The sequence below is a fragment of the Perca flavescens genome, chromosome 7, assembly GCF_004354835.1.
Source record: "Perca flavescens isolate YP-PL-M2 chromosome 7, PFLA_1.0, whole genome shotgun sequence".
Taxonomy (NCBI): Eukaryota; Metazoa; Chordata; class Actinopteri; order Perciformes; family Percidae; genus Perca; species Perca flavescens.
In genome coordinates this window covers 10084230-10112218 of record NC_041337.1, presented here as the reverse complement: position 1 = coordinate 10112218, position 27989 = coordinate 10084230, and the positions used below count along the sequence as shown (strand labels likewise).

The window sequence follows — 27989 nt, the reverse complement described above, 5'->3', positions numbered from 1 at the left end:
GAGTCTGCATTGTGTCACTGGTTATTTCACAGCTGATTAACTCTTTTTTTCAACATCATACAGTGGAAGAACAATTCAGACTACTTAAATAAGGAAAACAGATTAAGTGAGCTGTGTGAGTTTAAAAGTGAGTCCTATTTCTTATGCTCTTTAAACAGTAGGTTTTAATAAAACCTTCATTCATTATTTTGGGTCACTGCATTTTTATCTCTGCCAAGCCTGGAAGAAGACCATTGTGTTTGGTCGCGTGTGTCTGTGTTTATGTATCTGTCTGTATGCAGCTAATCTTGCATACCCCATCAGCTTAATATTTCTTGTGCACATTAATGGCTGTATGTTCAAGGACCTCTCGTGGTTGCGATGCTTCACAATTTTTGAAAAAAACAAAGAACTTTTCTCACTCCTCTTCGCCGGCCGGTAGGGGTATGTATGTGATCAATAGTATTGGTCACAATAGGTATGTGATCAATAGTACTTCCCAAACATGCATTTTTCACTAAAGGCTATTTGTCACAGAGCCCTGAGGGTAACGCAATTAATTGGGAGACAGTTTGGGACAACATTTTCCATTGTTCCAAGAACCCAAATCACCAGCAGATCCACTTCAACACGTCATAGGACATATTGGACGCCTCAGAAGAGATACGTCTCTAAAGTCATTCCCACTCCCTATTGCACATTCGGTCAACCTGAACAAACTGCAACTTTCCTGCACATGGTCTGGGAGTGTGAACAGGTGCATGAGTTTTGCAATAAAACAACATCAATAATATCTGATGTGATAGGATGTCGAATTCCTACTGATCCGATTGTTTTGTTACTTTACGACGACTCTAAATTACACCTGCTTGGGAGACAGAGGAAAATTTGGCTAGCCGGCTCAACGGCAACCAAGAAAATGATAGCTCAACGCTATAGGCATAAAAAGGCAACTTTGCATCTTTAGCATTTAGCTTAGTGACAACACTGGCATCCTCCCCAGCACCACCCTCTTATCATCACATCCAAAAAACAAGAAGGCCATGGCCATATTGCCAAAACTGGAGGCTTCAATAGGGCAGTCCACAACTAGTGGGTGACGGTGGTCACTGCTGCTACATCCACTTTGTTTGTTTTTTGTACAGTCTACTATTCTAACATAATCACAATACAAAGCTTTATTGTTAGAATACATACATAAGATTGAAAATGCAGCAAAAACAGCAACATTCCTTTAGGCACTAATCACTAATTATATGCACTACTACCACTTGGGTTGTTTATCGGCTGTAGTTAACGCTCTCTCTCAATCCATCAAGTTGGGAACATCAGACTAAAAATCTGAAATTTAAAGAAATATTTGAATTGTTAACAAAACTATTTGAGCACAACATCTACAATGTGTTTGTTTTTCCTTGAAAACTATGGACCCATTGTGCAACAAAGATTTTTCAAAGATGTGGGAGATAATGATTGTTAAAAATAAATACTGTTACTAACAGAAAAATGAGTAATGCAGTAATATGCATGCAAAAAAAACAGGTTAATTTAACAAAACCTGCTGGCATTGTTGATAATGTACATCATTACAATAACATATTGTGACTAAATTTTTTATGGGAAAAGTTTTTTATAGTTACAAAGATGCTGCAACCAAAGAGGTTTCATCTTTACGGTTTGTCCTGTTTATGGATTGTTTTGTTAGAAATGAGATTTGAGAAAAACTTGCATTCATGTGGCTCCTTACTTGTTTTGTTTCTCAATGTATGCTTTTTGTATGCCTTTCCAATTCAAAAAAAATCATTCATCAGAGGTTTTGCAAAAGTATGGCTTCTCACCTGTGTGAGTTCTCATATGGACAATAAAAGCACACCTAACACTGAACTCTCTCCTACATGTTTCACAAGTATACAGCTTCTTACCTATGTGGGTTCTCATGTGAGATTTCAAGATACCGGCAAGTCGGAAATCTTTCCCACATATTTGGCACAAATATGGTCTCTCACCTGTGTGGATTGTCATATGGCTTTTCAATGATGCAACACAACTTAATCTTTTTCCGCAGGTCTTACAATTGCACAGCTTCCTAACTGTGTGGGTTCTCATGTGGGCTTTCAAAATACTGGCAACTTTGAAATCTTTACCACATGTTTTGCACAAATATGGTCTCTCGCTTTTGTGGATTGCCATATGGATTTTCAATAAAGAAATGTTGCTGAATGTTTTGCCGCAGGTCTCACAAAGCAATGGTTTTTCACACAGCTCTGAAAAGTTGGGGTTGCAGATCCTCTCCTCAATACAGAGCTGCTGCTGGTCAGGGAGAAACTTCTTCTGATGTTGAAGGCCCTGTGCCCGGCGGGCCCTTCTTTTAGCCCTGTATGCAGCAACTCGTGCCAGACGCTCTGCTCGCTTCTCCGGCGTTTCCTCTGCTCTCCGTTTAGCACTGCGCACAGCGTCTTTTATCAGGCGCTCTGCTCGCTTCTCCGGCGTTTCCTCTGCTTTCCGTTTAGCACTGCGCACAGCGTCTTTTATCAGGCGCTCTGCTCGCTTCTCTGGCGTTTCCTCTGCTCTCATTTTAGCATTGCGCACAGCGTCTTTTATCAGGCGCTCTGCTTGCTCCGCCGGCGTTTCCTCTGCCCTCTTCTCAGCCATGCGCACAGCCTCTTTTATCAGGCGCTCTGCTCGCTCCTCTGGTGTTTCCTCTGCTCTCTTCTCAGCCATGCGCACAGCATTTCTTGCCAGGCGCTCTGCTCGCTTCGCAGGCGTTTCCTCTGTTCTCATTTTAGACTTGCGCATCGCATCTTTTGTCAAGAGCTCTTCTAGCGTTTTTTCTGCCCTCATTCTAACCATGCACACAGCGTTGCTCCCATGGCGCGCAGCTCGTGCTTCATCTGATTTGGCTGCATGTGCACGGCTTGCTTTAGGCAAGTGGGCATCAGTAAAGGTGGTCTGTAACAAAGATTAGATGTCAGAGTCAGTGGGTGAACTCTGATGTCACGCACACTATCCTCCACGTTGCACAATGGAAGATAAAAAATGTTGGTGAAAAATTAGGGTTGCACCGATCTGACTCTTTCAGTCCCAATACCGATTCCTGGCCTAAGAAAATCAGAAATTCATGAGTAAGTGATTCAAGTCATACAACAAGGAAATGCACTCTTACTTAAAAAACAACAACCTGGGGCCTAATTTATCAACCGTGCGTACGCACGAATGTGTGCGTATGTAATGCGTAAGAACATTGCCATGCAAAGTGTGTTATTTCCTAGTCTCGATTTGCCAGACCCTCCTCCAGAGCATGCTGGAGGAGTTTAAAATGTCAACACAAAAGAAGCCCAAGGCAACAGATATCCGGCCTAAATGAGTGAAATCCGGCGGATCTTCTGGCGGCAACGGAGCAATCCCGGAAGTGGAACGTCAAGGATATAGACTAGGAACTTACCAACTTGTACTTTGGGGCAGACCTTACCATTAGGCAAGGTAGGCAACTGCCGGGGCCCCCTAACTAAAAAGAGCCCCAAACAACTATTGATTTATTATGATGTTTAAATATGAAAAATATTTAATTGCGTTTTTCTGACAAGTAAGGGTTGTTTACATTTCTACTGTGACTTCTGCTTCTGTGATGTCCTTTCTTTAGCACTGCATTTCATCTCACTTTTGTAGTTGATCCAGAGTCTCTTACCTGGTGGTCATTTTCCTCATGAGTAGGAGACATAAAGGCATCAGTCTCCTGCTTCAGTACAAGCTGCTCTGCCACCTGACTGATGCAGACTTCCTCCCGTTCCTCTTTAATCTGTGGAGGCTCTGGGTCCTCTTGGTCCAGACTGCAGTTCTTCTCCTGGACCCAGAGCTGCTGCCTGTCAGGGAGAACCTACTCCATGTGTCGTCGAAGGTCACGCACTAGGCGTGCCCTCTTCTTAGCCATGCGCACAGCACGTCTTGCCAGGCGCTCTGCTCGCTTCTCTGGCGTTTCCTCTGCCCTCCTCTTGCGTGCAGCGTCCCTTGCCCGCTTGGTTTGGCTATTTTTAGGCATGTTAGCATCAGCAAAAGGTGGTCTGCAACAAAGTTTAGAAATTTAGTACTGTCCACATTCCCCAATGGAAGATGAAACTGCAGGTGAAAATTAGGGATGCACTAATCCGACTCTTTCAGCCCTAATACAATTACCTGTCCTAACCCCTGTTTTCCACTGGGCGCGCTGCATTCCAGAGGCGCCGCGACCCCCGCAAGCAATCGCGGCCAGGCAGGAAGTGAAACAGCGAGAGCATCCAGTCAATTGCAATGCGGCGCGGCTGGTGGAATATTAAGCATTGACTTGAATGGCCGCAATTGCTCGCAGGGGTCACGTCGTCTCCGGAACACAGCGGAGACGCACCCGGAGGAAAATAGGGGTAATATAATCATGAAATTATGAGTGAGTGATTCAAGTCCTGCACCAGGGAAATGCACTCTTACTTAAAGCTCCATTGTGTAATTTTTTGAGTTGATTCTTAGCAAAAACCCCCTTTTGTTCTTTCACAAATACGTGCTCATTCATGTGTAACTATTTCCATCAACTAATCAAAGTATTCTCGTAAGTGTAGAATTTGCCATTCAGAATCATTCAGAATACATCGAAGTCGTACTTCTTGGAATAATACGGCCAGTGTAGGAGTTAAAACGTGATCGGAATGGGAGGGGCTAGAAAGTAATATTCAGTTGGTTGTCATATACAGTTTCACCGCCAGATGGGAGAAATTCTTACACAATGTAGTATTAAAGGTCCCATGGCATGAAAATTTCACTTTATGAGGTTTTTTAACATGAATATGCGTTCCCCCAGCCTGCCTATGGTCCCCCAGTGGCTAGAAATGGTGATAGGTGTAAACCGAGCCCTGGGTATCCTGCTCTGCCTTTGAGAAAATGAAAGCTCAGATGGGCCTATCTGGAATCTTCTCCTTATGAGGTCATAAGGAGCAAGGTTACCTCCCCTTTCTCTGCTTTTCCCACCCAGAGAATTTGGCCCACCCATGAGAGAGAGACATCATGGCTTTCAAACAAGCAAAGTGGCAGTTGATCAAGGCCGCACCCCCACCCTCCACCTTGCCCCCCCACACTCGCTCCTCCTCAATAGCTACAGACACAGAAATGGAACATACTAAGGAAAGCTCATTGTGGGACTGGCTCTAGTGGCTGTAATTCTGCACCACGGCTGAATTTCGGGAAAGAGACTTCAGATACAGTATTAGGGGACCACTAAGGTCTATATAAAAGAGACTTCAGATACAGTATTAGGGGACCACTAAGGCCTATATAAAAGAGACTTCAGATACAGTATTAGGGGACCACTAAGGCCTATATAAAAGAGACTTCAGATACAGTATTAGGGGACCACTAAGGTCTATATAAAAGAGACTTCAGATACAGTATTAGGGGACCACTAAGATCTATATAAAAGAGACTTCAGATACAGTATTAGGGGACCACTAAGATCTATATAAAATAGACTTCAGATACAGTATTAGGGGACCACTAAGGTCTATATAAAAGAGACTTCAGATACAGTATTAGGGGACCACTAAGATCTATATAAAAGAGACTTCAGATACAGTATTAGGGGACCACTAAGGCCTATATAAAAAGACTTCAGATACAGTATTAGGGGACCACTAAGGCCTATATAAAAGAGACTTCAGATACAGTATTAGGGGACCACTAAGGCCTATATAAAAGAGACTTCAGATACAGTATTAGGGGACCACTAAGGTCTATATAAAAGCATCCAAAGAGCACCATGTCATGGGACCTTTAAGATGAATCTCTCGTCCATGGTTTTGTAGAGAAAATGTGTACAATATTGTGTGTGTGTGTGTGTGTGTGTGTGGGAGGGGGTCTTTTGGTAAATTGACTGGATACTCTCGCAGTTCCACTTCCTGTCTGGCTGTTTGAATGTATTTTTAGCGGAGAGCAGCTTTAGGGACGCGACGCGATTTTGAATGGCCGAGATTCTTTTTGAAATTTGAAATTGCAATAGTATTTTTAATATTAGTTGTAAGCACTGTATGTATTTCTTTTCCCCGTTGTGTGTTACTACACACTTTTTGTTGTGTGTGTGTGGGTGTATGTGTGTTGTGTATCTATGTGTGTGTGTATGGGTTTGTAAGCATATGTGTATGTGTATCTATATATGTGGGTACAAACTGTATGTGTGTGTGTATGTGTATGTATATATGTGTATATACATACACATACACACACACACATACAGTTTATATATATGTGTATGTATGTGTGTATATATATATATATATATATATATATATATATATATTTTTTTTTTTTTTTTTTTTTCAAATAAAAATAAATGAAATGAAATGAATGGCCGAGATTCTTACCGCAGGGACTCGCAGACCTTTGCTACATGTCATTACCCCCCTCTCTCCTCTTTCCTGTCTTCAGCTGTCCTTTCAAATAAATGCCCCCAAAATAATCTTAAAAAAGAAAAGTAAGACTGATGGTTTTTGTCTGGGGCCCCAAAATCATTCAATCCGCCCCTGAAAAACAAGGGCTACTCGCGGTCAGAAACACCGGTGAAATACACTCAGTAGATGTAGGCTATTATTTTCCAAATAGGCGTGTCAGTCGCTTCCTTTGACATTGGTTATAAAGCAGATGGACTTAAATGTATGACTGTATATTTTGTAAACATAGACTTGTAACGTTAGCTATCCAGCTGAGCGGACGTAAATGAAGACATGCAATCCCAATGTCCACATCATGGATTATGAATGGTCCAGGTCTACACTCACGGACTCACTTGTTTTGGGCTGTCCCACTGAGCGAAGGCTCTATTAAATATTCTTCAAAACTCCATCCATGGTGGCCTCTCGCAAACGGCTCTTCTTCTTCGTCTTCTTCTTCTTCTTCTTCTTCTTCTTCTTTTTGTTTAATGGCGAGTTGCAACTGGCGTTAGATGTGCGTTAGCGCCACTTACCGGAGTAGGTGGTAGATCAGAGTTCCCTATTTCCAAATAAAAGAAAACAAGCCAAAGCCAATTGAGCTAACTTAATCCAACTAAATACTCTTCATTAATCAATTTTTTTTCATAATTCATAGAGTTGTTAAGCCGAAACGGGGTTAACGCATGCATGCATCCGTTAATATTCTGTAATAATACATCCATGGGTTACCTGGGGCCTGGGGGAAGCACTTTAACTACATTTGGCTGATTGTTACTTATATTCACTAAGTAGAATTTTGAATTCAGTAATTTTACCTATAATTGAGCATGTTTAAATTTGTTGGACTGACTGTTTTACACAAGTAAATAATCTGTGTAAGTTACACAATGTAGGCTACAGCTAAAGGTATTTAGTCTAAAACTTAAAAAAAAACGTATTGGACAAATGAAAATGTACCTGATGATGGCGCTGGATGAAGAGGACCACAAAAGGTATTATAATTTATTCAGAGGGGAACATGAATGTTTGTACGAGATTTCAAAGCAAATCGATCCAATAGATGTTGAGACATTTCACTCAAAATCACAAATATTAAACCTTATCATGCCTTAACCTTATCATGCCTTACCTTATCATTAGGTAGTATGTGGACATTCGGTTTTCATGTTAAAACGGGACACAGGGATAAAATGGATGTGTCTACCTTGTACAGTTTGGTGAATTTGAGGCACCAAACTGCTTCAAGTGGATGGATGATGAGTCACATTTGCTCTGTGTATGTGAATGTTGATGCCACTGACTCAATGCCACTGACTCAGCTGACGACGTGTGAAGCGAATACACAGTTTTGTCTCTCTGCTTCACTTATCGAGAGTATACAGACTGAGAGGATAAAAGGCGTCAGTTATAAGTGTTTTTATTCACTTCGCAGGCAACAGTGATGCTAGAATTTTGTGTCCTACATGTAGATATCCAGATTTATGAGCTGAGGAAGAAAAAAAATAAATAAATAAAAAAAAAAATCACATGCACCGCATACTTATTACTTTGTGATTTTTCAGGGACAAAATAACCAAAGTCAACTGGTACAATTCAGTCATTTCCTAAAAACAATATTGATCTCTAAATTTATATTCTGAGAGCAACAATACTTAATAAACCGTCTGTATTAAAGTGATTTGAATCTAGAAGCACTGTTTACAGAAAGAATTACAAAAAGGTTTAAATTACTGACCCATTAAGGACCTAACAAATGCCAAATGAGTACACTCGATAATAAGCCAATGTACTGGAACTATCATTTAAGTCAAATGGGAGGCAACACAGATGTTCACTGTCTGATGTAGGCCAAAGTTATAAGGCATATAGCAGCAACCAGAGTCTAAATCAACTCCATCTTTTTTTCCTGTTATGACGAGTAGAAATATATTGCACTTTGAAGACAAAATGAAAAAATAATCTCACAGGTAACGAAAGCAACAAGGACCACCGAAGAGAGTCATGCAAGTGGTGATGGGCTCCTTGGAGGCCTCTTTTGAGGTGACGTCAACCCCGGCAAAGCTGAATCTCCGTTGCACAGTCCAACTGTCGAAGGGTTGACCATCCAGTAGAGAAGGCAGCCCAAATTGCTGCACCTATTCTGTTTTTGAGAGTACTTATTTGCATTCTGTCGAACAGACATCTCCCTTTTGTGTGGCTCTCAGTGGCATTTTACCAAAGTCTAGCTGCCTGTCTTCCTGTATGCTCTTTTTTTTTCCCCCTCTTGTGGTTCTTGTTCTTGGCAAAGATCACTTTTCTCGTAGAACACAGACGCCAGCGTCACACCGCTGCGTCGCCATCGAGGTGACGACCTCCCAGGAGTCGATGACCGGGTCGTAACATTCAATACTGCTGAGGAGAGAGTTCCCATCATATCTGCAAAGAGAAGTGAGACAAAAGGAGAGGAAGTGAACAATCAGCACTTCTACGTCGAGAATGACACAGAAATATAATTATCCAGATAAACTTGATATAACTTGTCCAATAATGAGAGAAAAAGAAGAAAAAAAAATAAGTGTTATAATACACTTGCAGCTTTTCCCCCCCCATTCTTTCCTAAAATAATAGTCAGCTGCCCATATGAACATTAAAATGTTGATGTAATTCCTCCTGTTCATACTGACCATTGAAATATCTTATCCTAAAGCTCTTTCAATGTAAGTGATGGGGGATAAAATCCACTGTCCTCTTCAGTTCAGACTGAGTAACAGATTCACGAGTTTGAAGGCTTATCAGACGGAAAAACACTACACTGAGGTTTGCTATGAGGTAGGATTTTAATACTCTGGAAAGTTCTAACAGCAGAAGTCTTGGCAACAAATACCAGGTACTCGCAGCCTGAAAACTCATCCGTTCAGACTGCACCTTGGCCCATAAAATAAAAAAACGAAACCTCTCTATCCCGCATTGTCTCTAAATGTAGCACTCTAAGTAGTTCCGCATATTTGATGAAGTTGGGATCTTGGGGTTGTAACCACATGGTTGAATGCACGTATTGTAATTTGCTTTGGATAAAAGGGGTAAAAGTGGTATTCATGGTACAAAGTAATCTACCAGGAATGGGCACTTGCATGTATTTGATTGGCCAACAACGCGTTTCCGGATGATGTCCCAAGTTGAGGCTGGTTTAACTTTTCGGAGCCATAGTCCTTGTTCTGTGCCAAAATGCATTCTCAAGCCAAATCAAGTGAATGTCTTCCAGAGGTACAGACTTTTTTTGTACAAATTTACGTATTTTATTTTATTTCCCCGAACAGTGTTTGCTTGCTCAGCCACAGTGGAGGGACATGCCTGCTAGTTGAATTGCTGGGACAAAACACCAGCAATAAACTTGATTTGGCTCACTGAGACTGCTGAAGCTTTTAAGTGGAGCGTCTGTCATAGTGCGATTGGTCATGTCGGTGGCATTGATTTATAATTTCCCACGAAGCTGATTAAACTTCTCATCTCCAATCCTATCTGTGAGAAGTGGCGCTGTCCTGAGTTGAAAGAGAGCTTACTTTACGGCGTGTGTGTTGGTGTCGGCCTCTGTCCATTTCCTAAGGTTCTGAAATGCAAACATTGTTGACTACTTTTTTTTTTTTTAAACTGTGTGCGCGTGTGAGCACCCACGGAGGAAAACATAAATCGGCACCTGTGCGCGACCTGTTATTTACGGTAGTTTGATTGACTCATATCTCTGACTGGGAACAATACAAAGAGGATTACCAACGGCCGCTGGGCAGATGAACTAACGCTAGTCTCGTTACTGTAAGGAGGCTACAATTAAACCTTCGTGAGTTAAAAGCCAATACTTATCAGTGCACTCACCTGTCTAGACTGGCATCAACATCATCTGCTCTGTCTGCTCACTACACTCTTGTCCACCGCACTGTTTTATGCAAACACAGCTCTACTCTGCAAATAGCTAATTTTTACAAAACAAGCTAAAAGAAAAGCTGTCGGTTTGTAGTCTATTTTTCTTAGTTTGCAGGGAATCGTGAAATTTGGACAAATTCTTATAAACTTAAGCTGTCTGAAGAAACCATCCTCTCCGCTGGAGCGGTAAATATGGATGCATTATGAGACCAAAACAAATACATGTGGCTACTTAATATGCACGTGAATGACGCAATCGTTATGTTGTGTTCTTCATTCTTGATAATGATGCTGGTTGTGTTATTATTATTTTGCCACAGCATCGTTTCATTGAAAATGAGGCATACAGGACCTGCTTATCAGTCCATTCATCATTAAAGCTGGGCTTTTCCACAACTTTTCGCTTCAGGCTTTTTGACAGTGATATTTTTGTCAGCCCATTTTCCACCAATCAGGACTGCATACTAAAACCATGTTTCCATAATAATAATATACAATAATAATAATAATAATAATAATAATAATAATAATAATAATTACAAGGTCCTGATTATACAGATTCCCTGGATATTACATTTTGATGTGATGTCATAAAAAAAAAATTTATGTTAACATGGTCCACTAATAAACAAGAAATATTGAAAAGGGCACTTCATATCAAAAAGGTTGCCGACCCCTAATATAGAGTGATAAACTTGAACCTATCCTTTAAATCCACTGTCACAGACAGAAGGACAGTAGGACACTCTTTCTTACCCAGCGATGGCGTAGAGACGTCCTCTGAGAACAGTTGCTCCTACGTAACATCGAGGCGTCGTCATGCTGGCTACAGTGGTCCAATAGTCTGTTCTGATGTTGTAAACCTCGACAGAGTCGAGGTGTGAAACACCATCAAAGCCTCCCACTACGTAGATGTGGTCGTTGAGTAAAGCCACACCAGCCCCTGGAAACAGCAGAAAAGTCTCAGATAAACAGTAACGCACACAGTTAGCTGCCATTTTTGACTTCATTTTGTTTTCTTACCTACCTGACCGCTTGGTGGCCATTGGTGTAACACTTGTCCAGTGGCCTGTGTGTGGGTCATACCGCTCCACTGAATTCAGGATATTTAGGCCATCGTATCCGCCTAGGAGGAAATATCAGGAAATGACAGTATAGCTGCAAGGGTTAGGGCATTAATTGACTGATGGAAAAATAATCGGCAACTATTTCGCTAATCGAATAATCATTATTTTTCAAGCAAAAATGGCAAACATTTTCTCGTACCAACCTCTCATTTGTTAAGATTTTCTAATTTTCTTTGTCTTACATAATAGTAAATTAAATGTCTTTATACAAAATCTGCAAATTAAATTCATCTTAACCAATAAGAAATTGTGTTGAGAAAATCCTTGTCAGATGAATCGATAATGATAATAATAATAATTGTAAGCTGTTAGCTAGAGCTGAAGATATTTGCCCGAACCTGACTGGACCCGACGGGTTCAGTCTTAATTTCTATTATTTTACATGGGCTCGGGCCGGGCTTGCGCGGTAAATGAGCGACAGATAAACTCTGTTTATAGTGCATCTTTAAGAGATAGTCAATCATCAAAGCATTATTAGTAAGTATTTTGTTAGCCCAGTTAAACTGACATAAACCTCAGAGAGTGAGTATCCCAACGTCTTTGGTTCAGAAATGGACCGTGAACTGAATCATCTATCAAGAATTGTGCTGACAAGTCTGAAAAATGTTTACTTCTGGAGAAATTCATTTTGACCGATTCCAAGAGACAGGAGAGAGAGTGAGGATGTGACCAATGTAAAGCTACACAAATGTGGGCTTTATGTTTGCTTTAATGGTATAATTTCATGTTTCCCTTTTGCGACTTCAAGGACTTTCTTTCCCTGGGATTAATAGTATCTGAATTTTCCTGACAGGACTGATGTGAAAGTGTGTTGTATCTTCAGTCTAAAAACAGATATTGGACAGGGAGGGGTGTGAAAGTTATCAAAGAATGAGATGTCAGGATTATCCGTCCATACCTAGACAGTATATGAGTCCACTGGCCACCACCAGACCAGCTCCTTCTCTAGCTGTCTGCATATCTCCCAGCATGCTCCACTGGTCAATGTTTGGGTCGTATCGCTCCATGCTGGTGTGACGCCTGCTGCCATCGAAGCCACCGGCAACATAGATCATGTCTGTTGAGAGCCATATAAGATGGAACAAAATATTGTATAGCTTTCTGAGAGAGAAGAAAACATTCACATGATTTCACCGAAAGGAAACATCGGTGAAAGCGTGAGTCATTTGGATGAAAAAATACAAACAGAAAAACGCTTACCTCCGAGTGTCGTGGCTCCAGCGAGGCCACGGCGCACATTCATGGTGGCGACGGTGTACCAAACACCGTCCTCGTCCGCTGTGTAGTCCAGGCACTCTACGGAGCTGAGCCTCGACCGACCATCGTAGCCTCCGATCACATAAACTCGATCGTGGAGAGACACCGTGGCGACATAACGCCTTTTCCGTGCAATGTTCTGTTAAAGACACACCTGTCTGTAATAGCCCAATCCACTGGGATAAAAAAAAAAAAAAACATCACAAGATTTTGCAATACGTACAGGAAGGGAGCTCCATTCTTGTGTTTTCGGGTCGTATTTTTCAACTATGTCTATTGGTGATTGTTGGCTGCCAAACCCGCCTATAACCAACAGGACTTCTTTGGCACCTGAAAAGACCCATAAATCCCTTTTACTATCAGTGTGGATCACAAAGTAGAAATATAGGAGACATGCTTATAGCTAAATTGCTACTAAAAGAAAGGATTCCCACCTAATCTAGCTTGTGTGCGTGGGCCCTGCATCTCACTCCTTAGCTCTGGTCTTAAGTGGAATTTCTTGGCTTCATCGACAAGGTCTCGACATGGCAGGCTACACCGAATGAGGGGCTAAAACGTGTCAAAACGTGCGTAATTATGGTGGTAACTGTAATAAATACTTCAACACATTAATCCAAGCTTGGTGTATGATAAGACAACTTGCTGAGTGTCGCCAGGCTCACCTCGGCATCAATGACATCTGTAATATAGCGGGGGGTGAGGAGCGGCATTCGAACAAACTCGAGCATGTCTGGCAGGTAGGGCTCTCGCTCTTTTCGGTTGTGTTTGACCCAGTTTAACACAGCTTCGAATACAGGCTCCTCTGAGTCCACCTATATAGTACAACATATACAGTCAGAAGAATTACAGCTACATTCAAGAACGGAAATCAACATATTAATTAAACAGTTAGCTGACAACTGCCGTATAATATTTATTAGTCTAGCTAGACCCTCCATCTAGAACTATTATCTATTTATTAATTGTTCAGCAATTGCAATTATTTTTGTTAAGTGTAAAGACAAAATGTGCAACAATGGAGTCTGCTGAAGGTGAAACAAGCCACAAATTCCTCACATGAGAAAGATGACAGATATTTTACTAAGGGGAAATTATGCGTGACTGTAAATTGCATGTATAGTCAGGAAGAACCATTGGAGAGTTTTGATGATCTATAAATCAGTGTGATAATAACTGTTTTCATAAAGCAAGGTGTGTGGTTGGAAATAGGAATTTCCTGAGCACAAAGGCAATTTCTTTGTCAGCTCAATCCGCAAAAGTGAGTGGAATTGGGGGGAGTGGGGGGGGGGCTGACTGAGATTACAGCAGGTTGGTACTTGCTTTTTTCTTTTCGCAGGTGTTTGAAAGACAATAAGAAAGCTGTGAAAGCCAGGTGACAATATACTATTTCAGTCAAGTTGCTTTTTAGGCTTCTTAGCACCAATTCATAGAAATATTGGGGGGCAGATATGTCATTATGGTTTTAGGTATTTCAAATAACATATTTAGTTATCTATAGTGAAAACAGATCAAACAGCTTCCACAGTACAGCTGACAGTAACGTACCAAACATAATGACATCCAGTTTTCTTACCTGGATTTCATCACATTTGATGAGCTTTTCAACTTCTGTCTGGCTGAGCAGCATGAACTCCTCATGCTGAACCACCTCGGAGAAATGCTTCTGGGAAAAGAGCTCGGCGGCCTGCATCAGGTCGAGGCAAGTGTGAGTTTCGGCAAAGTCTCGAATGCCCAGGCAGTTGGTGGGATCAAGCTGACCCTCCAAAAAATCACAACATGCTCTTTTTACCCCTGAGGAAAACAAAGATATATTTGTATATACAGTAGACACACATGTATCATTCAAATTCAGCTGAATCCTGATAGACGTGACTCTCATGTCAATCAACAACTCTTAATTTGAAAATGCCAAAGCCATTTCATTTCATAGCGGGGTTCATTAAAGGAGACATATCATGCTAATTTTAAGGTTCATACTTTTATTTTGGGCTTCTACTAGAGCAATATTCAAAAAAACATTATTTACTATGGGGGCGGGGGGGTTCCACCTTTAATGGACAGGACAGCTAGGTGAGAAAGGGGAGAGAGAGAGAGAGAGAGAGGGGGAAGACATGCAGGAAATCGTCACAGGTCGGACTCGAACCCTGGACATCTGCGTCGAGGCATAAACCTCTATGTTAATGGCTTGTTGAATTCCATATTTTCTGATCCAGGCAGCCCATCCAAAATTGAACAATATGGCTGATAATTATTTATTACAATATCACTTTTTTAATAGTTCCCAGCAGTATATAACAATAATTCCTGATAATATGATTAATTAAATGTATATGACTCGAGTAAGCAGTAAAAAAATGGATGGATGGAAGAACCAATTTAAAGTTTTTGCTAAAAATGATATTTGACAATGAACTTCCTAGGTGCTGTAGCTAGCAGTAGTGACAGTGTTTGCCACAGGTCGGATGGTGCTGACTAAAACTAAATTGGACCGCCTCCTACAAACACAATCTACTGTTGCAGCAATCCAGCTTTTAGTTTATAGGTGAAGAACGTCTCCCAACCGCCTGCAATCAGACACATAAACATTAAATAACTAGCATCACTGTCTATCGCAGGCAAAATGAAATACTGTATTTAAGACTTTTGTAATTTAAAATTTCAACCTTTTTAATACCTTCTATGACCTTTTGATGTTGTTGAGGAAATTCAATGAATTGCTTTCTAAGAGTTTAAGATGCAGATACCCTCTGTCTATACTCACAACAATATCATCTGGCTTAAGCACACACACTTTTCAAATGAAGGTACAGCAGGCACTCCTAGAGTTACCTTTGAGCTGAAGTAAGCACGCTGCAGGAAGCAGTTCTTGTACGTTCTCCACTGTGACTAGCACTGTTTCTGTGTACACAAAGTCCAACAGGATCTCCATAGTCGCTGCAGTGAGCCCCTGAATGTCGACAAAAGATTTCCCCTTTTCTGCAAGCTGCAGGGTCACAAAAACAGAAACTATCAGGTGCAATGACAAGAAACGTATTATTGAGGGATTAGTTATGTGCTGTAGCAATTCTTATAACTGTCTTCTCAACTGCGTCTTTTTAGTAAAGTCAAACACTGGCTTATCCTTCATATATGTCTATTATGTATACTTTTGAAATCCTGGTTGTCTATACTGTAATTTTACTTATTGATCTATTCTGTGCACTATTTCCTGTCTCACCATCCTCCAACTGAGAAGGATCCTTAACCCTAACTTTAAGGACAGAAGGAGTTGTATGCGCTACAGATTGTAAAGTTTTTCTGATCACACATTTTTAGCATTACCTCACTGGTGAACATGGCACAAAAGTAGTCGCTGCAGGCAGCCAAGACAATCCGATGAGCTGGAAAATCTGTGTTCTCCACTCTCAGGGTGATATCACAGAGTGTGTTGCTCTTGCGAAGTGAGTTCATGGCATTGAGGATGGATTTGGCATGGGAGTTGGTCATGATGTCTTTGGGAGCCATGCTGCCTTGAGAATCTCTCAAGGATCTCAAACCACTCCAGGAATCTAAAAGAGATAGACAAGCTTTGTTGAGAACAATCTTCAGGAGACCCTTCTTTATAGTCACCCTTCACTACATAATTTGCACATGCAGCACTTACTATATGTGTTATCCTTTGGTGAGTGAGTTTGTGTGTATGTGTGCATTAAATGGGTGTGTAATGTGTATGTGAGATTCAAACTGGTGTATGTAAAAATGCATTTTTACTGTTATGATGAGGTATTGGTGCTTAACCTGAGAATGTCCAATTTATGGGATTTCAAATTCATTCAAAAGGATAATATTATACTAATTTATGTTCTTTATTTATCTGATAGCTGTAGTCAGCAGATTAAGATGTATCATGCAAATTATATGGTACACTAATAAATAGCCCTTTCTTCAGTTACAGGACTTTATATAACGTTATTTGTGCTAATAATTGAGTGTTACTTTAGTGACATTATTGAATGCAGTAGTTTAACTTTTAATTACGTAATTTTGCATTGTGGTATTGCTAATGCAACTTACCGTTAAAAGATTTGAATACTTTTTCCACCACTGGGAGGCAATAACTATAGCTACACATTAGCAAGCAGCAGCCAACGACAGCTGAGGGCTAACGCCAACGCTAGACAACAACTAGGAAAACACAGGCATATAAAGTGAGCCGATGGCCAGAAGAAGACAACACATGAAGCGACACACAGAAGAACTTGTCAAGAATTTGAATAATACCTGTCGCAGCAGTAAAGCTGTATCAAAACGTCTAGCTAAGTTACGTTGCTAGCTATCGTTAGTAGCACCAAAGTCCCTTGTCCCTGTTCCTGCTGTCAGTCACACTGTCTGGAGAGAAGCCACTGAACTACAGCTAATCCATGATGACCTCTGAAAAGTCACACTATGCACGGCCTTCTTGAAGACACAAATGTTTAAAATGTCAAAATGAATTCCATATCCTCCCCGGTGCGAATTTAAACCAGCTAGAATCTTTCGTTGACTAAACTGCAGCAGGTCACACTCACAGCAGCAGAGACTCCACAGATTGGACGTAAACAGACCATTACGTGAGTGTACGTGCGCTCTCCCGGAGGCTGACGCGTCACGTTCCAGACACAAGATGCCTTCCGCGCGTCCTCGCTGGTCTATCTCTACAGCTGCCGTTGGAATAGTAAAGTGACTATTTCTTACAAATAAAGTTATATTCTGCTCTGATAAGGAGATTTAAATACAGATTCACACCCGGAGAACACGGAGCGGATTATAATCTCTTAAAAAAAACCAAACACATTCTGCTCTTTAACAGCCATCGGCGGCTACACCGTGTAGGAGGAGCCAGCGGCGTGTTTCCGCTACACCAGGCCGAGAGAGTTAATCTATGCTGCCGTACTGAGAATTACAGGATATTGGTGGAACAGTTCGCAGCTATTGCGGGACACTGTTAGAGTACAAATTGTTTAATCACCGGGGAGCTGCGGTTGTCCATATCTGGGGAAAAAGAAGAGGAAGGAGTGGCAGCTGGACTGTCAGCAATGGAAGCCGAGTTTCGGGAAATCGATGACAACGGGAGTTGGAGCGCCATTTATCAGGTAGGACCTCCGGCAAAATCAAGGTGGAAATGGACTAGTGGTTAGTGAAGCTGCCACTTTTAGGCCAAATGATAGCGAATGCGCCTGCAGCAGCGTCGCTACCATTTCATTTAGTTATATGCCTTGTTCGTGTTCAGTTTAGTCCGTGTTCCGACTGCTCGGATCAATTCGATGATTGATGTGTCTGCCTGGGTCTCAAGCAAGCAGCACATCCCATCAGTAAACGGTTACATTGACGTTGCATACAAATTGTACATTTAGTCAGTGTAGAAATGAAGAAGTATTCGGATCTTTTGCTTAAGTAAAAGCAGCAATACCACAGTGTAAAAAGACTTCCAAGTAAAAGTCCTGCATTCAAAATCTTAACTTTATTAAAAGTAAAAAAGTATTAAATTAGCATCAAAATATTCTTACGTTACCAAAAGTAAAAGTAGTCATTGTGAAGGGCAGAATGTCCCATTTCAGAACCATATGTATAATATCACTTGATTATAATTAGTGAGTCATTTATGTGTAAGCATCACTAATGTTGCAGCTTGTTAATGTGGGGCTCATTTCAGCAACTTTATAATAGGCTACTGGGTATCTCAACCTATAATAATACATCATAATTTATTAATTGGTTCATTTTTTGTATTAATAATATCTGAAGTAACGAATGTTGGTAAATAAATGTAGTGGTAGTATAAGTATAAAGTAGCATAAAATGGAAATACTTAAATGTACAAGTACAAAACTGTACTTTAGGACAGTAGTTGAGTAAATATATTTAGTTATATTCCACCACTGCCTTTTGATTAACTTCTTTTCAATGGTTTGTCCACAGTTTTTTGCACAACATACTGTATCTGTTAATTGCAGCTAAGTGTGAATCAGGTGTTATTATATGTTTACTGTTTAATCAGACATGTGCGCTAACATGTTTAACACACACACACATACACACACACACACACACACCAATGACACTTTTAGGGAGTTGAGTTTTTTTTAAATAAAGTAAGGAAGTGTCCCCCTTTCAATATTCTGTACACATGCCTATATTCTTTTTTTAAAGCATCTAACAGCCATGGCGACACATCCTGGATCCTGCACTGTTCATGTTATGTCAGACCTTTAATGTCATGCAAATGTAATGTTTTTTTTTTTTATTCTGTCACAGGAGATTCGTCAGCAGTCATGTGAACTCCCTTGCAAGGTTGCCAAATTACCTGAAAACAAGAATCGGAATCGTTACAGAGATGTTAGCCCATGTAAGTTGCTCTTTTGTCTGACTGAATGCACCGGTCCAAACAGTCTTGCGTGTTTCAAATATTCCTTAAAATAGCTGACCGCTTTGTAATCTGCTATTTATGTTCAAACATCAGACAGTGGTGACTTATTATTCCTTAAAGTCACAGCAGCATCATGCTTGATTGAGTCTTCGGATGAATGTTATACAAACATACCAGCTAACTATGGCAAGCCATTTTAACATTTAATAGCTAGACTGGATATGTATTGCAGATATCCGTAATTCAACTCTTCCTAGTCAAAAAGAACAATTCAGATATGCACAATACAATTGTCATTTCAGATATCCACAACGTCATTCTTCCTTTCCAAAATGAACTTTTCCAGATATCTGCAATACAATTATTACTAGGAGAACTCCCATTTCAGATATACAATACAATTGTTACTAGTCAAAACTAAAGTGAGCCATTTTGGCATTCATTATTATCTTTTTGCTTAATCTGTTGGGTGACGTGTTTATTACAGGTCACGGGCAGACACACATCAAACACTACTACGTCCGTTACTATTTCAGATATATAAAATTACATTCTGGATGGGAAGCAGTACTATTATAGATATCCACAATTGTATTTTTCCTAGTAAAATTGCAGTTGTACGTAGCCGTAATTACATTTTTACTAGTCAGAATGTATTTTGGATAGTCAAAATTACAATATAGATATCTGGAATGTTTTGTTTCATTTTGGATATCTGACATTAGAGTTTTGACTAGTAATAATTCTATTGCAGATATCTGGAATGTTCATTCTGGATAGGAAGAATGACATTGTGGATATCTGAAATTGAAAGCCCCATACACATGAATGGGAAACGTGACGTCATTTGTACTAGTAGGAATGACGTTGTGGATATCTGAAATGACAATTGTAGATAGGAAGAATGTCATTGTGCATATCTGGATTGTTCTTTTTGACTAGGAACAGTTGAATTACGGATATCTGCAATACATATCCAGTATAGCTATTAAATGTTTAAACTGCCAATTAATATTTGAAAACGATTTTTAGATATTTTTTTTTTTTTTTTTTTTTTTTTTTTTTGACCAGTACAATCAAAGTTGTAGATATCTTGAAATACAATTTCTACTAGTAAAAATGTTACTGTGGAGTTCTTTAATTGCCATTCTAACTAGTGAGAATACAATTTTTTATTTCATTGGAATGTGGTTTGATTTAATGTTAAAACTGCTTGCCAAAGCTAACTGCTGTTTGACCTCAGTCATTTGAAATAACCCAATGTCAGTATTCCACAATAGGCCGAGCATTGCATCACTGTGGACGGACATAATAAAGGATGTGACTTCCAGTTCATAACTTTTGCTCTCTGTTCAAGAGCTGCTTTATTACTGTGAATGTATTAAGGTTGTCAGGATGGTGATAGTGCATGTAGGTAAAGCTACATGAGGCTGGCAACAATAACCATCTATACTTAAAACCCATTTGTATAGACTGGCTTTGATGTAATCTTCAATGACGTATAACAACATCCATGTAAATGTGCCAGGGTTAGCTCAACGGCTAATTTGCACCCGTATTCCTGACACAGCTAGACACTAACAAATGTTTTTTTTTCTTTTTTAAAACATTAGTACAAAGTAAAGTTGCAATGAAAATACAAGAGAGAAGAAACTGTAGGAAATGGATCACACCAATTTTCTGTACAATCTTTAACCAACGATAAAATCCACAAGTACATGTAAAAAGTTAGAGTTGATAAAAACATCAGTCAATTTTATTCACATTTTAAGTTTGATTTTAACAAATACTGTATGTATTTTGAATTTATTCTCTCCCATATTAATCATACATTTTATTATTTAAAGCACTTTCTAAATATTGTCTAAGAAAGGCATCATATAAGTACATCTTACTGTTATTATATATCATTTATGTTCAGCCATCCTCGCAGGCACAATGCTTTTAATTATAGTGTCTATGTGTCTTTTCATATAACTGTTCGGCTTAGTCCGGTTTTCAAAAAAGTGTTTCTGTAATATCATAATTCAACAGCTGAACAATGTGGTTTCCTCTTATTCACACTGACTAAGCTATGCAAATAGTTACTGTACTGTATATGTGCCATCAAGTGTGTGAAAATATGAAAATCAGTAACCTGAAACTTGTTCATGCCGTTTACTTTTTAACCAAAATGTTCTTTCAATGGATAGATCAACAAAAGTTGACATTATCCCTCTCAGTAATAAAAAGCTAACTCTCGGTTTTGTTCAAAGACCGACTCGTCACATGTTCTCAGCAGCTGCGTCGGTCTGATCTACAGTCCCCCGAGGGTTGTGACATGTTCAAAACAAAAGAGAATATTTCCATGTTTCTTTTTTTTCCCTCTTCTCCTCAGTTGACCACAGCAGAATATATCTGCAGCTGGGTATGAATGACTACATTAATGCCAGCCTGATAACAATAGATGAGGCAAAGAGGAACTACATCCTCACTCAGGTAAGCAAGATTCAGGACCCATAATTCACACCTGTTATTTGTATGATATGTTTTGTAATTTATTTATTTGAACAGGGACAGTGCACAAAAAACATTAATAGATGTCTTGTGCCAGGTTTTAGCAAATTGCTAGTTTCCGCCCGTAGTTCCTGGGCAGGTAGATGGTGCAGTAAAATACAGACAAAGTATTTACAGTATACAATACAGATACATAAAGTCATAAAAACATAAGACATTGTTGTCCCTCTATCCCACCCCATAAACACACTCACACATTTAGCACATCAATTCACTGGTGGGAGCAAGTCTGCTTTGTTAACAACCAATGCTTTGCTAAGCGTAAGAATGAGTGTAAGTTAGTGCATGAAATTAGCACTGTAGGAAGAGTATTCCACTGATTTATAGCCACAAAGGAGAATGATGTCCTCCCAAATGCAGTTTTGCATTGTGGAAGACTACATTCGCCCCTTTATATTGGACAATATTTATAATTGTGAACACCAACAAAGTATTGTGTCATTAGCATGGAAGTGGCTGAGAGTACTACCGTTGCTGTGACTTATACATGCGAAGACTTCACTATGATGTCGGAGGTTTTTCCAAAAAAATATATACGTATAGAATGAGACGAAGAGATTTAGCCTGCACTCATTGATAAATATGGGGTAGATAAAATAATAGAAACCTCTAAATAACACACCACAATTCAACAGCACCACAAACTTCATCCAAAGTGATCATAAAGTTGACATCTCTGATTAAAAACCTTCATGAAGTTAGGATTTATTGCAAGCATTAGTTTCAACTAGCTGTACCCAATAAATTATGTAAAGTGTGTAAATATTTAACAAATGGTTTATGAAAAATGTAAGTAGTTGTAAGCAAATAAAGGTGCTTATTAGGGCTGAAACGATTCCTCGAGTAACTCGAATAATTTGATTACTAAAAAACCTCGATGCAAAATGATTTGCCTCGAAGCTCCGTTTAATCAGTGTTACTAACGTATAGCTCACGGTGTTTCCGCACGGATGATTATTACTGTCGCACACCGGGCTGACGCTGATCGCGACACATGCCATGAAGTCTAATGGCACAGATTACAAAATGAAGAAAGAGAGCGTAAATAGTGAGGGGCTAAGAGAAGAGACAGGCTGGAGAAAATTACAGAAAGTGTCCAAAGTTTGTAATCCGTTCAAACTTAATTAAAACGAAAACTCTGTACAGTGTGTCTACTGCGAAATCAAACTAGCTTACCACAATAATAGCACAACTTCAGTGCTTCAGCATCTCAACAGAAAACATGGAGTCAAACTTAATCATCCATTCCACGAAGCGGACCCGACAAAAGTAAATCCCAGAGTCGTATGGACGATGAAACTACACCAAACACAACTACCAAAAACAAAAATAAACCAAACTATTGTATATTATTGCTCTTCAATTAAACAAAAGTATTTCTTATCCGATTACCCGATTAATCGGTAGAATACTCGATTACTAAAATAATCGATAGCTGCAGCCCTAGTGCTTATTAATGTATTTGCCAATGACTAAATCCTCCTGTGGGCAGCCATAAGTTAAGGCTGGTGTATAAAAAATAATGACCGTAAAGTAAAATAGAGGTGTAATAATGTAAAATATTAATAATATCCTTCTAGAAGAAGTTATATAAAATGTCATTAAAGCGGTGTACAACTATGTTATAGTGTGCTATAAACCATTTATTTATTGTATTGTGTGCTGATGAAGTACATTGTTAACGATACATCACTCACTACTGCTCATAAAGCTCGGTGCTGTGAGTGACTCAGATTAGTGTATTTGATCAGCTATTCTCGTCTCTCATCTGGATTTTAGCAGCTGGACCGTAAGAGTAGCGAGTTGCTCCCTTGGTCATTAGTATAGAACTGAAGTTTCAATTTAATTTTTGATGTGTGTTAAGACAGAATAATAAGTAACATCAACAATGTTTAATTTCAGGATTTTTTTTTCATTCTGCCGGATGTCCCTCACCTTCCTCTTTCTTTGTGTTGTTCTAAACTCTGGTGGATTTCTGAGGACTATGGTTAACTTGCTTCTCAGATCTCTGCAGGGTAAATCCAGACAGCTAGCTAGACTATCTGTCCAATCTGAGTTTTCTGTTGCACGACTAAAACTACTTTCGAATGTATATCGATATTGTGATATGAGACTAGATATTGTCTTAGATTTTGGATATCGTAATATGGCATAAGTGTTGTCTTTTCCTGGTTTTAAAGGCTGCATTACAGTAAAGTGATGTCATTTTCTGAACTTACCAGACTGTTGTAACTGTTCTATTATTTGCCTTTACCCACTTAGTCATTATATCCACATTACTTATGATTATTCATCAAAAATCTCATTGTGTAAACATTTTGTGAAAGCACCAATAGTCAACACTACAATATCGTTGCGGTATCGATATCGAGGTATTTGGTAAAAAATATCGTGATATTTGATTTTCTCCATATCGCCCAGCCCTAATGTACACACGTTCCACCAAAACAAGTTCCTTCCCGAGGCTATTTTGCAGAGGCACCGTGGCTCTGTCCGGAGATTGTGATTGGTTTAAAGACATGCCAATAAACCAGAGCACGTTTTTCTCCCAACCCAGAATGTTGTGTGGACTAGCCAGACCCTCCGCCGCAGCGCTGTGGAGGAAGGTCTGGCAATGCGAGACTAAGTAACAGTAGACTGAGTATTTACTACATTTATCTCTTCTACTTCTTTTTATTTTTTTTTGAGAATAGTATGTTCAACAATATCAAATGCCTCGCTGAGATCTTTAAATAGATGCACTGTTCTTATTTAGTTATACTAAGAATAAAATTCCGCCTTTAACATAACACTCATTCTTTTTTTCAGGGACCCCTTCCAAATACATGTGGCAACTTCTGGGAGATGGTGTGGGAGCAGAGGTCCCGCGGTGTGGTGATGCTGAACCGAGTCATAGAGAAAGGATCTGTAAGCAATGGCTTCTTTCCTCACAGTCAAGATGCCGTGTTTGACCCAGTAACCTCACTGCTTTTCTCTTTCTGTTATGTCTAATGTGCACCTTCGTTTGGTTTTAGGTGAAATGTGCCCAATATTGGCCACACAGAGAGGAGAGAGATGCTATCTTTGAAGATACCAATTTCAAGCTCACCCTCATCTCAGAAGACATCAAATCTTACTACACAGTCCGTCAGCTGGAGTTGGAAAATCTGTCTGTAAGTGCTTTTGTGTGTGTGTGTGTGTGTGTGTGTGTGTGTGTGTGTGTGTGTGTGTGTGTGTGTGTGTGTGTGTGTGTGTGTGTGTGTGTGTGTGTGTGTGTGTGTGTGTGTGTGTGTGTGTGTGTGTGTGTGTGTGTGTGTGTAACTAGACATGGTTTCCCCTTTAATTCTTCTTTGCATGTCTGATCGTCCTTTACAGACTCAAGAGACTCGTGAGATTTTACATTTTCACTACACCACTTGGCCTGACTTTGGGGTACCGGAGTCTCCTGCCTCCTTCCTTAATTTCCTGTTCAAGGTGCGGGAGTCGGGTTGTCTGAATTCCGACCAGGGACCAGTGGTGGTGCACTGCAGCGCCGGCATCGGACGCTCTGGGACCTTTTGTCTTGTGGACACCTGCCTCTTACTGGTTTGTACAGAGCTCTGCTATTGAGAAATCATGATGTCATATCTATCTGTCTGTCTGTGTCTTAATTAATCGCCAACTATATTGATAATCGGTTTGAGTCATTCTTTTCATGAAAAAAAAGTAAAGATTCTCTTGATTCTTAAATGTGAATATGTTCAAGTTTCTTTTCTCCTCTATGGTAGTAGACTGAATATCTTTGAGTTGTGGACACTGATTGACATTTTTCACCATTTTCTGACATTTTATAGACCTAACAACTAAATCGATTCATCGAGAAATTAACAGACCGATTCATTGACATTGAAAATAATCTTTAGTTGCCGTCCTATTGACTTATTGACTTAAAACTCCAGACTGTTATGTACGGACTGTTTTTGCTGTATCATGTAGATGTCCATCCGTAAGGACCCGTCTTCAGTGAGTATTCGTGATGTGCTGCTGGAAATGCGACGCTATCGAATGGGCTTGATTCAGACAGCAGATCAACTTCGCTTCTCCTACCTTGCTGTCATTGAAGGTGCCAAGTACATCAAGGGAGATGCATCTCTGCAGGCAAGTCCTTCCCCTCTATTCTGCTTGGTTACACTTTACTTGAAGGTAGCTACATAAGAGTGACATGGCACTGTCATGAACGTGTCATAAACATTTATGACATAACGCTTCTGTCATTACGTGTCATCCGGTTTTTGTCATGACAAGTTAGGGTTAGGGTTCACGTGTCATGACAGTGTCATGTCACTCTTATGTAGATACCTTCAAGTAAAGTGTTACCTTCTGCTCTTTGATCTTAAGGTACAAATGGTGTATCTTCTTTCAGATTAAGAAAATGCAAATGCAGAATTGGATCTATGTGCATCTGCCCATTGCACAGTGTTCAAACTACTTAAACAACTATTTTGTATATATTTGTCTCTGTTTTGGTATGTATTGTTTGTTCTTATTAATGTTTAATATGTTTGTTGTTTGTATGTATGTATGTATGCACCCAAGGAAAATTCCAATTAGTTCCACTACTGTGGCAATAAACTGCTTTCTGATTCTGATAAGACATGTTGCAAACCTACCAATTTGTTTTTATCTAAAGTATTTTTTTTTTGTGCAAATACTCAAAGGGATTTTGTTTTTTCTCAAGGAGTGGAAAGAGCTCTCAAACGAGGAAGATGATCCTCCAGAGTTCACCCCTCCGCCTCCTCTTCCTCCTCCCAGAGACCCTCACAACTGCAAAGTTGAGCCATCCTTTTTCCCCGAAAATGTTAAAATCATTCAACAGATGGAAATCCACAGTCTGGGGTAATTATCCAAATAATGTTTTTGAAAGATTTAGTTTCAGTTTCTCACTCATCGGTAGTTGAAAATATATATTTTTTTAAGAAGAACAGGAGTAGGTTGCACCAGCTATTTGTAAACCAGCTTGATGATGGTATAAGGAATACCTGACAAAACTTTAGTTATGACTTTGTTTTATTTAGAGTTGCTCACATGGAGAAACAGCAGCTTTATCAATAACCATATTACCTTTCTAAACATCTCATAATTAGCAAGCGAAGTTTTGCTTCAGTTGGCTACACTGCTCTTACACTTGGCATTTACTGGACGTAAACCTTTAGTAACAACTTTATGTAAGAAGTAGTTTGTGTGGTTTAACCCAATTTCATATAGTTTTAATTTAGTAGTATAACTAGGCTACATTTTGAACTTCGAAAAGCTGGTACAACCAGCTCCAGAACGGTTTGTCACAGAAACATCCAACTGTTCTATCCATCTAATACAACCAAACTACACCAAACTGCTTGGGGACATGACATTCTACTCTACTCTGCACAGGACCTCACAAGAGTCGGAGCTGCGAAAGAGGAACGTTGCCGCCCCCCAGCCTCCTCCTGCCGGTGCTGAGCAGCTCGATGACCACATGGGTATCGTAGATCATACCTCCAAAGCTCCAACCAAATCCCAGCAGCTGGAGACGGAGGAGGCAGTGGAGCAGCCAAAAGAAAGCTCTCCTGTTCCGGGGACTTGGTCCCCTCTACTAACCAACGTGTGCCTGTGCACGGCGCTGGCTCTCAGTGCTTACGTCTGTTATCGAGCCTGTTTCCACTGATGTCTGTCCTTCCTCCTCTTTTTTGTTCCCTCCCTGTCTCTCCACTGATGTTGCAAAGTGGACTAGGCTTGCCAATCAGCCTGCTTTGACTTTGGTTTTACTCTGCGAGTGAGTGGATTATTTGGACTTCAGCAGATTCAGGTTCACCAGGGGTTGAGGGGTTGGCTGGTTGGGAATAACAAGCTTCCAATCCTCATTACCCACCCAACCATTCTTTCAATATGTCACCATGGATGCTCAGGGCCTCCGTTTTTCAGGTTTGACGTCCCAAATGTGTGTGCCGACTGAAACGCAGACTCAACAGACGATACGTGTCTGTTGAGGAAAAGGGTTTTGTTTTAGCTCCCCTGTTTTGTGAACCAGGATGAATGGCCTGTCAGCCAATATTTTACACGCGTCTCCTCTCTTATTTACTAAATGACACTTGTATGCGTTCTTCCATTTCATCCTTTACAGATATGTCCGTTAGGATTTCACCTTTTCCCCCCACCTTTTTCTTTCTTTTGCTGACACAAATTATCAGAAATCAAAGAGTCAGATTTTTGACCAGCCTGTCTGGGGGGGAAAGCCAGTATGGGAGACACTTAAAATAAATAGTGTTATTTTGTTATGGGTCCATATTAAACCCAACAGTAAGGTGAAGTATGGGTTATGGGCAGCCCTGTGCCCACTAGATAAGAGAT

At 40.0% G+C, this 27989-nt stretch overlaps 3 protein-coding genes across 8 annotated transcripts in view; 1 reads left to right on the top strand and 2 right to left on the bottom strand.

The window, feature by feature from the left end:
- Positions 1-1142: 1142 nt before the first annotated feature.
- On the bottom strand, positions 1143-6884 carry LOC114559245 (zinc finger protein 583-like). Its single transcript, XM_028583802.1, has 3 exons — positions 6779-6884; positions 3665-4037; positions 1143-2928 (listed from the first exon to the last, which is right to left on the bottom strand). The coding sequence occupies exons 2-3, from the start codon at positions 3695-3697 to the stop codon at positions 1780-1782; spliced, it is 1182 nt and encodes a 393-aa protein (XP_028439603.1). The 5' UTR covers positions 3698-4037; positions 6779-6884; the 3' UTR covers positions 1143-1779.
- Positions 6885-7410: 526 nt separating this feature from the next.
- Positions 7411-27989, bottom strand: part of klhl12 (kelch-like family member 12) — a 50182-nt gene continuing 29603 nt past the window's right edge. Inside the window, exons 1-13 of one of the 6 annotated variants that reach the window (XM_028582719.1) lie at positions 17691-17784; positions 16757-16867; positions 16025-16251; positions 15533-15686; positions 14277-14494; positions 13366-13515; positions 13138-13252; positions 12927-13033; positions 12647-12842; positions 12345-12503; positions 11347-11445; positions 11076-11262; positions 7411-8837 (exon numbers count right to left, since the gene is read on the bottom strand). In XM_028582719.1, the coding sequence (XP_028438520.1) occupies positions 8711-8837; positions 11076-11262; positions 11347-11445; positions 12345-12503; positions 12647-12842; positions 12927-13033; positions 13138-13252; positions 13366-13515; positions 14277-14494; positions 15533-15686; positions 16025-16251; positions 16757-16814 (1797 nt within the window). In that variant the 5' untranslated portion in view covers positions 16815-16867; positions 17691-17784 and the 3' untranslated portion in view covers positions 7411-8710. Of the gene's footprint in view, positions 8838-11075; positions 11263-11346; positions 11446-12344; positions 12504-12646; positions 12843-12926; positions 13034-13137; positions 13253-13365; positions 13516-14276; positions 14495-15532; positions 15687-16024; positions 16252-16756; positions 16868-16963; positions 17434-17690; positions 17792-27989 lie in introns of those variants that run through there. The other 5 variants (XM_028582718.1, XM_028582722.1, XM_028582723.1 and 2 more) reach the window with 5 other exon arrangements.
- Positions 17308-27596, top strand: ptpn1 (protein tyrosine phosphatase non-receptor type 1). Its single transcript, XM_028582725.1, has 9 exons — positions 17308-17814; positions 18977-19067; positions 21466-21566; positions 24453-24551; positions 24659-24796; positions 24999-25208; positions 25599-25760; positions 26341-26498; positions 27033-27596. Exons 1-9 carry the CDS (start codon positions 17758-17760, stop codon positions 27304-27306), a joined length of 1290 nt encoding a protein of 429 aa, XP_028438526.1. The 5' UTR covers positions 17308-17757; the 3' UTR covers positions 27307-27596.

Bases quoted from the DNA above. Each gene is read 5' to 3' on its own strand.
- LOC114559245 (XM_028583802.1), bottom strand. From the start codon at position 3,697: ATGTCTCCTACTCATGAGGAAAATGACCACCAG. The intron at 2,929-3,664 runs GTAAGAGACTCT...TCTTTGTTACAG, and splicing joins ATGAGGAAAATGACCACCAG to ACCACCTTTACTGATGCCCA.
- ptpn1 (XM_028582725.1), top strand. From the start codon at position 17,758: ATGGAAGCCGAGTTTCGGGAAATCGATGACAACGGGAGTTGGAGCGCC. The intron at 17,815-18,976 runs GTAGGACCTCCG...ATTCTGTCACAG, and splicing joins GTTGGAGCGCCATTTATCAG to GAGATTCGTCAGCAGTCATG. The intron at 24,552-24,658 runs GTAAGCAATGGC...GTTTGGTTTTAG, and splicing joins GAGTCATAGAGAAAGGATCT to GTGAAATGTGCCCAATATTG.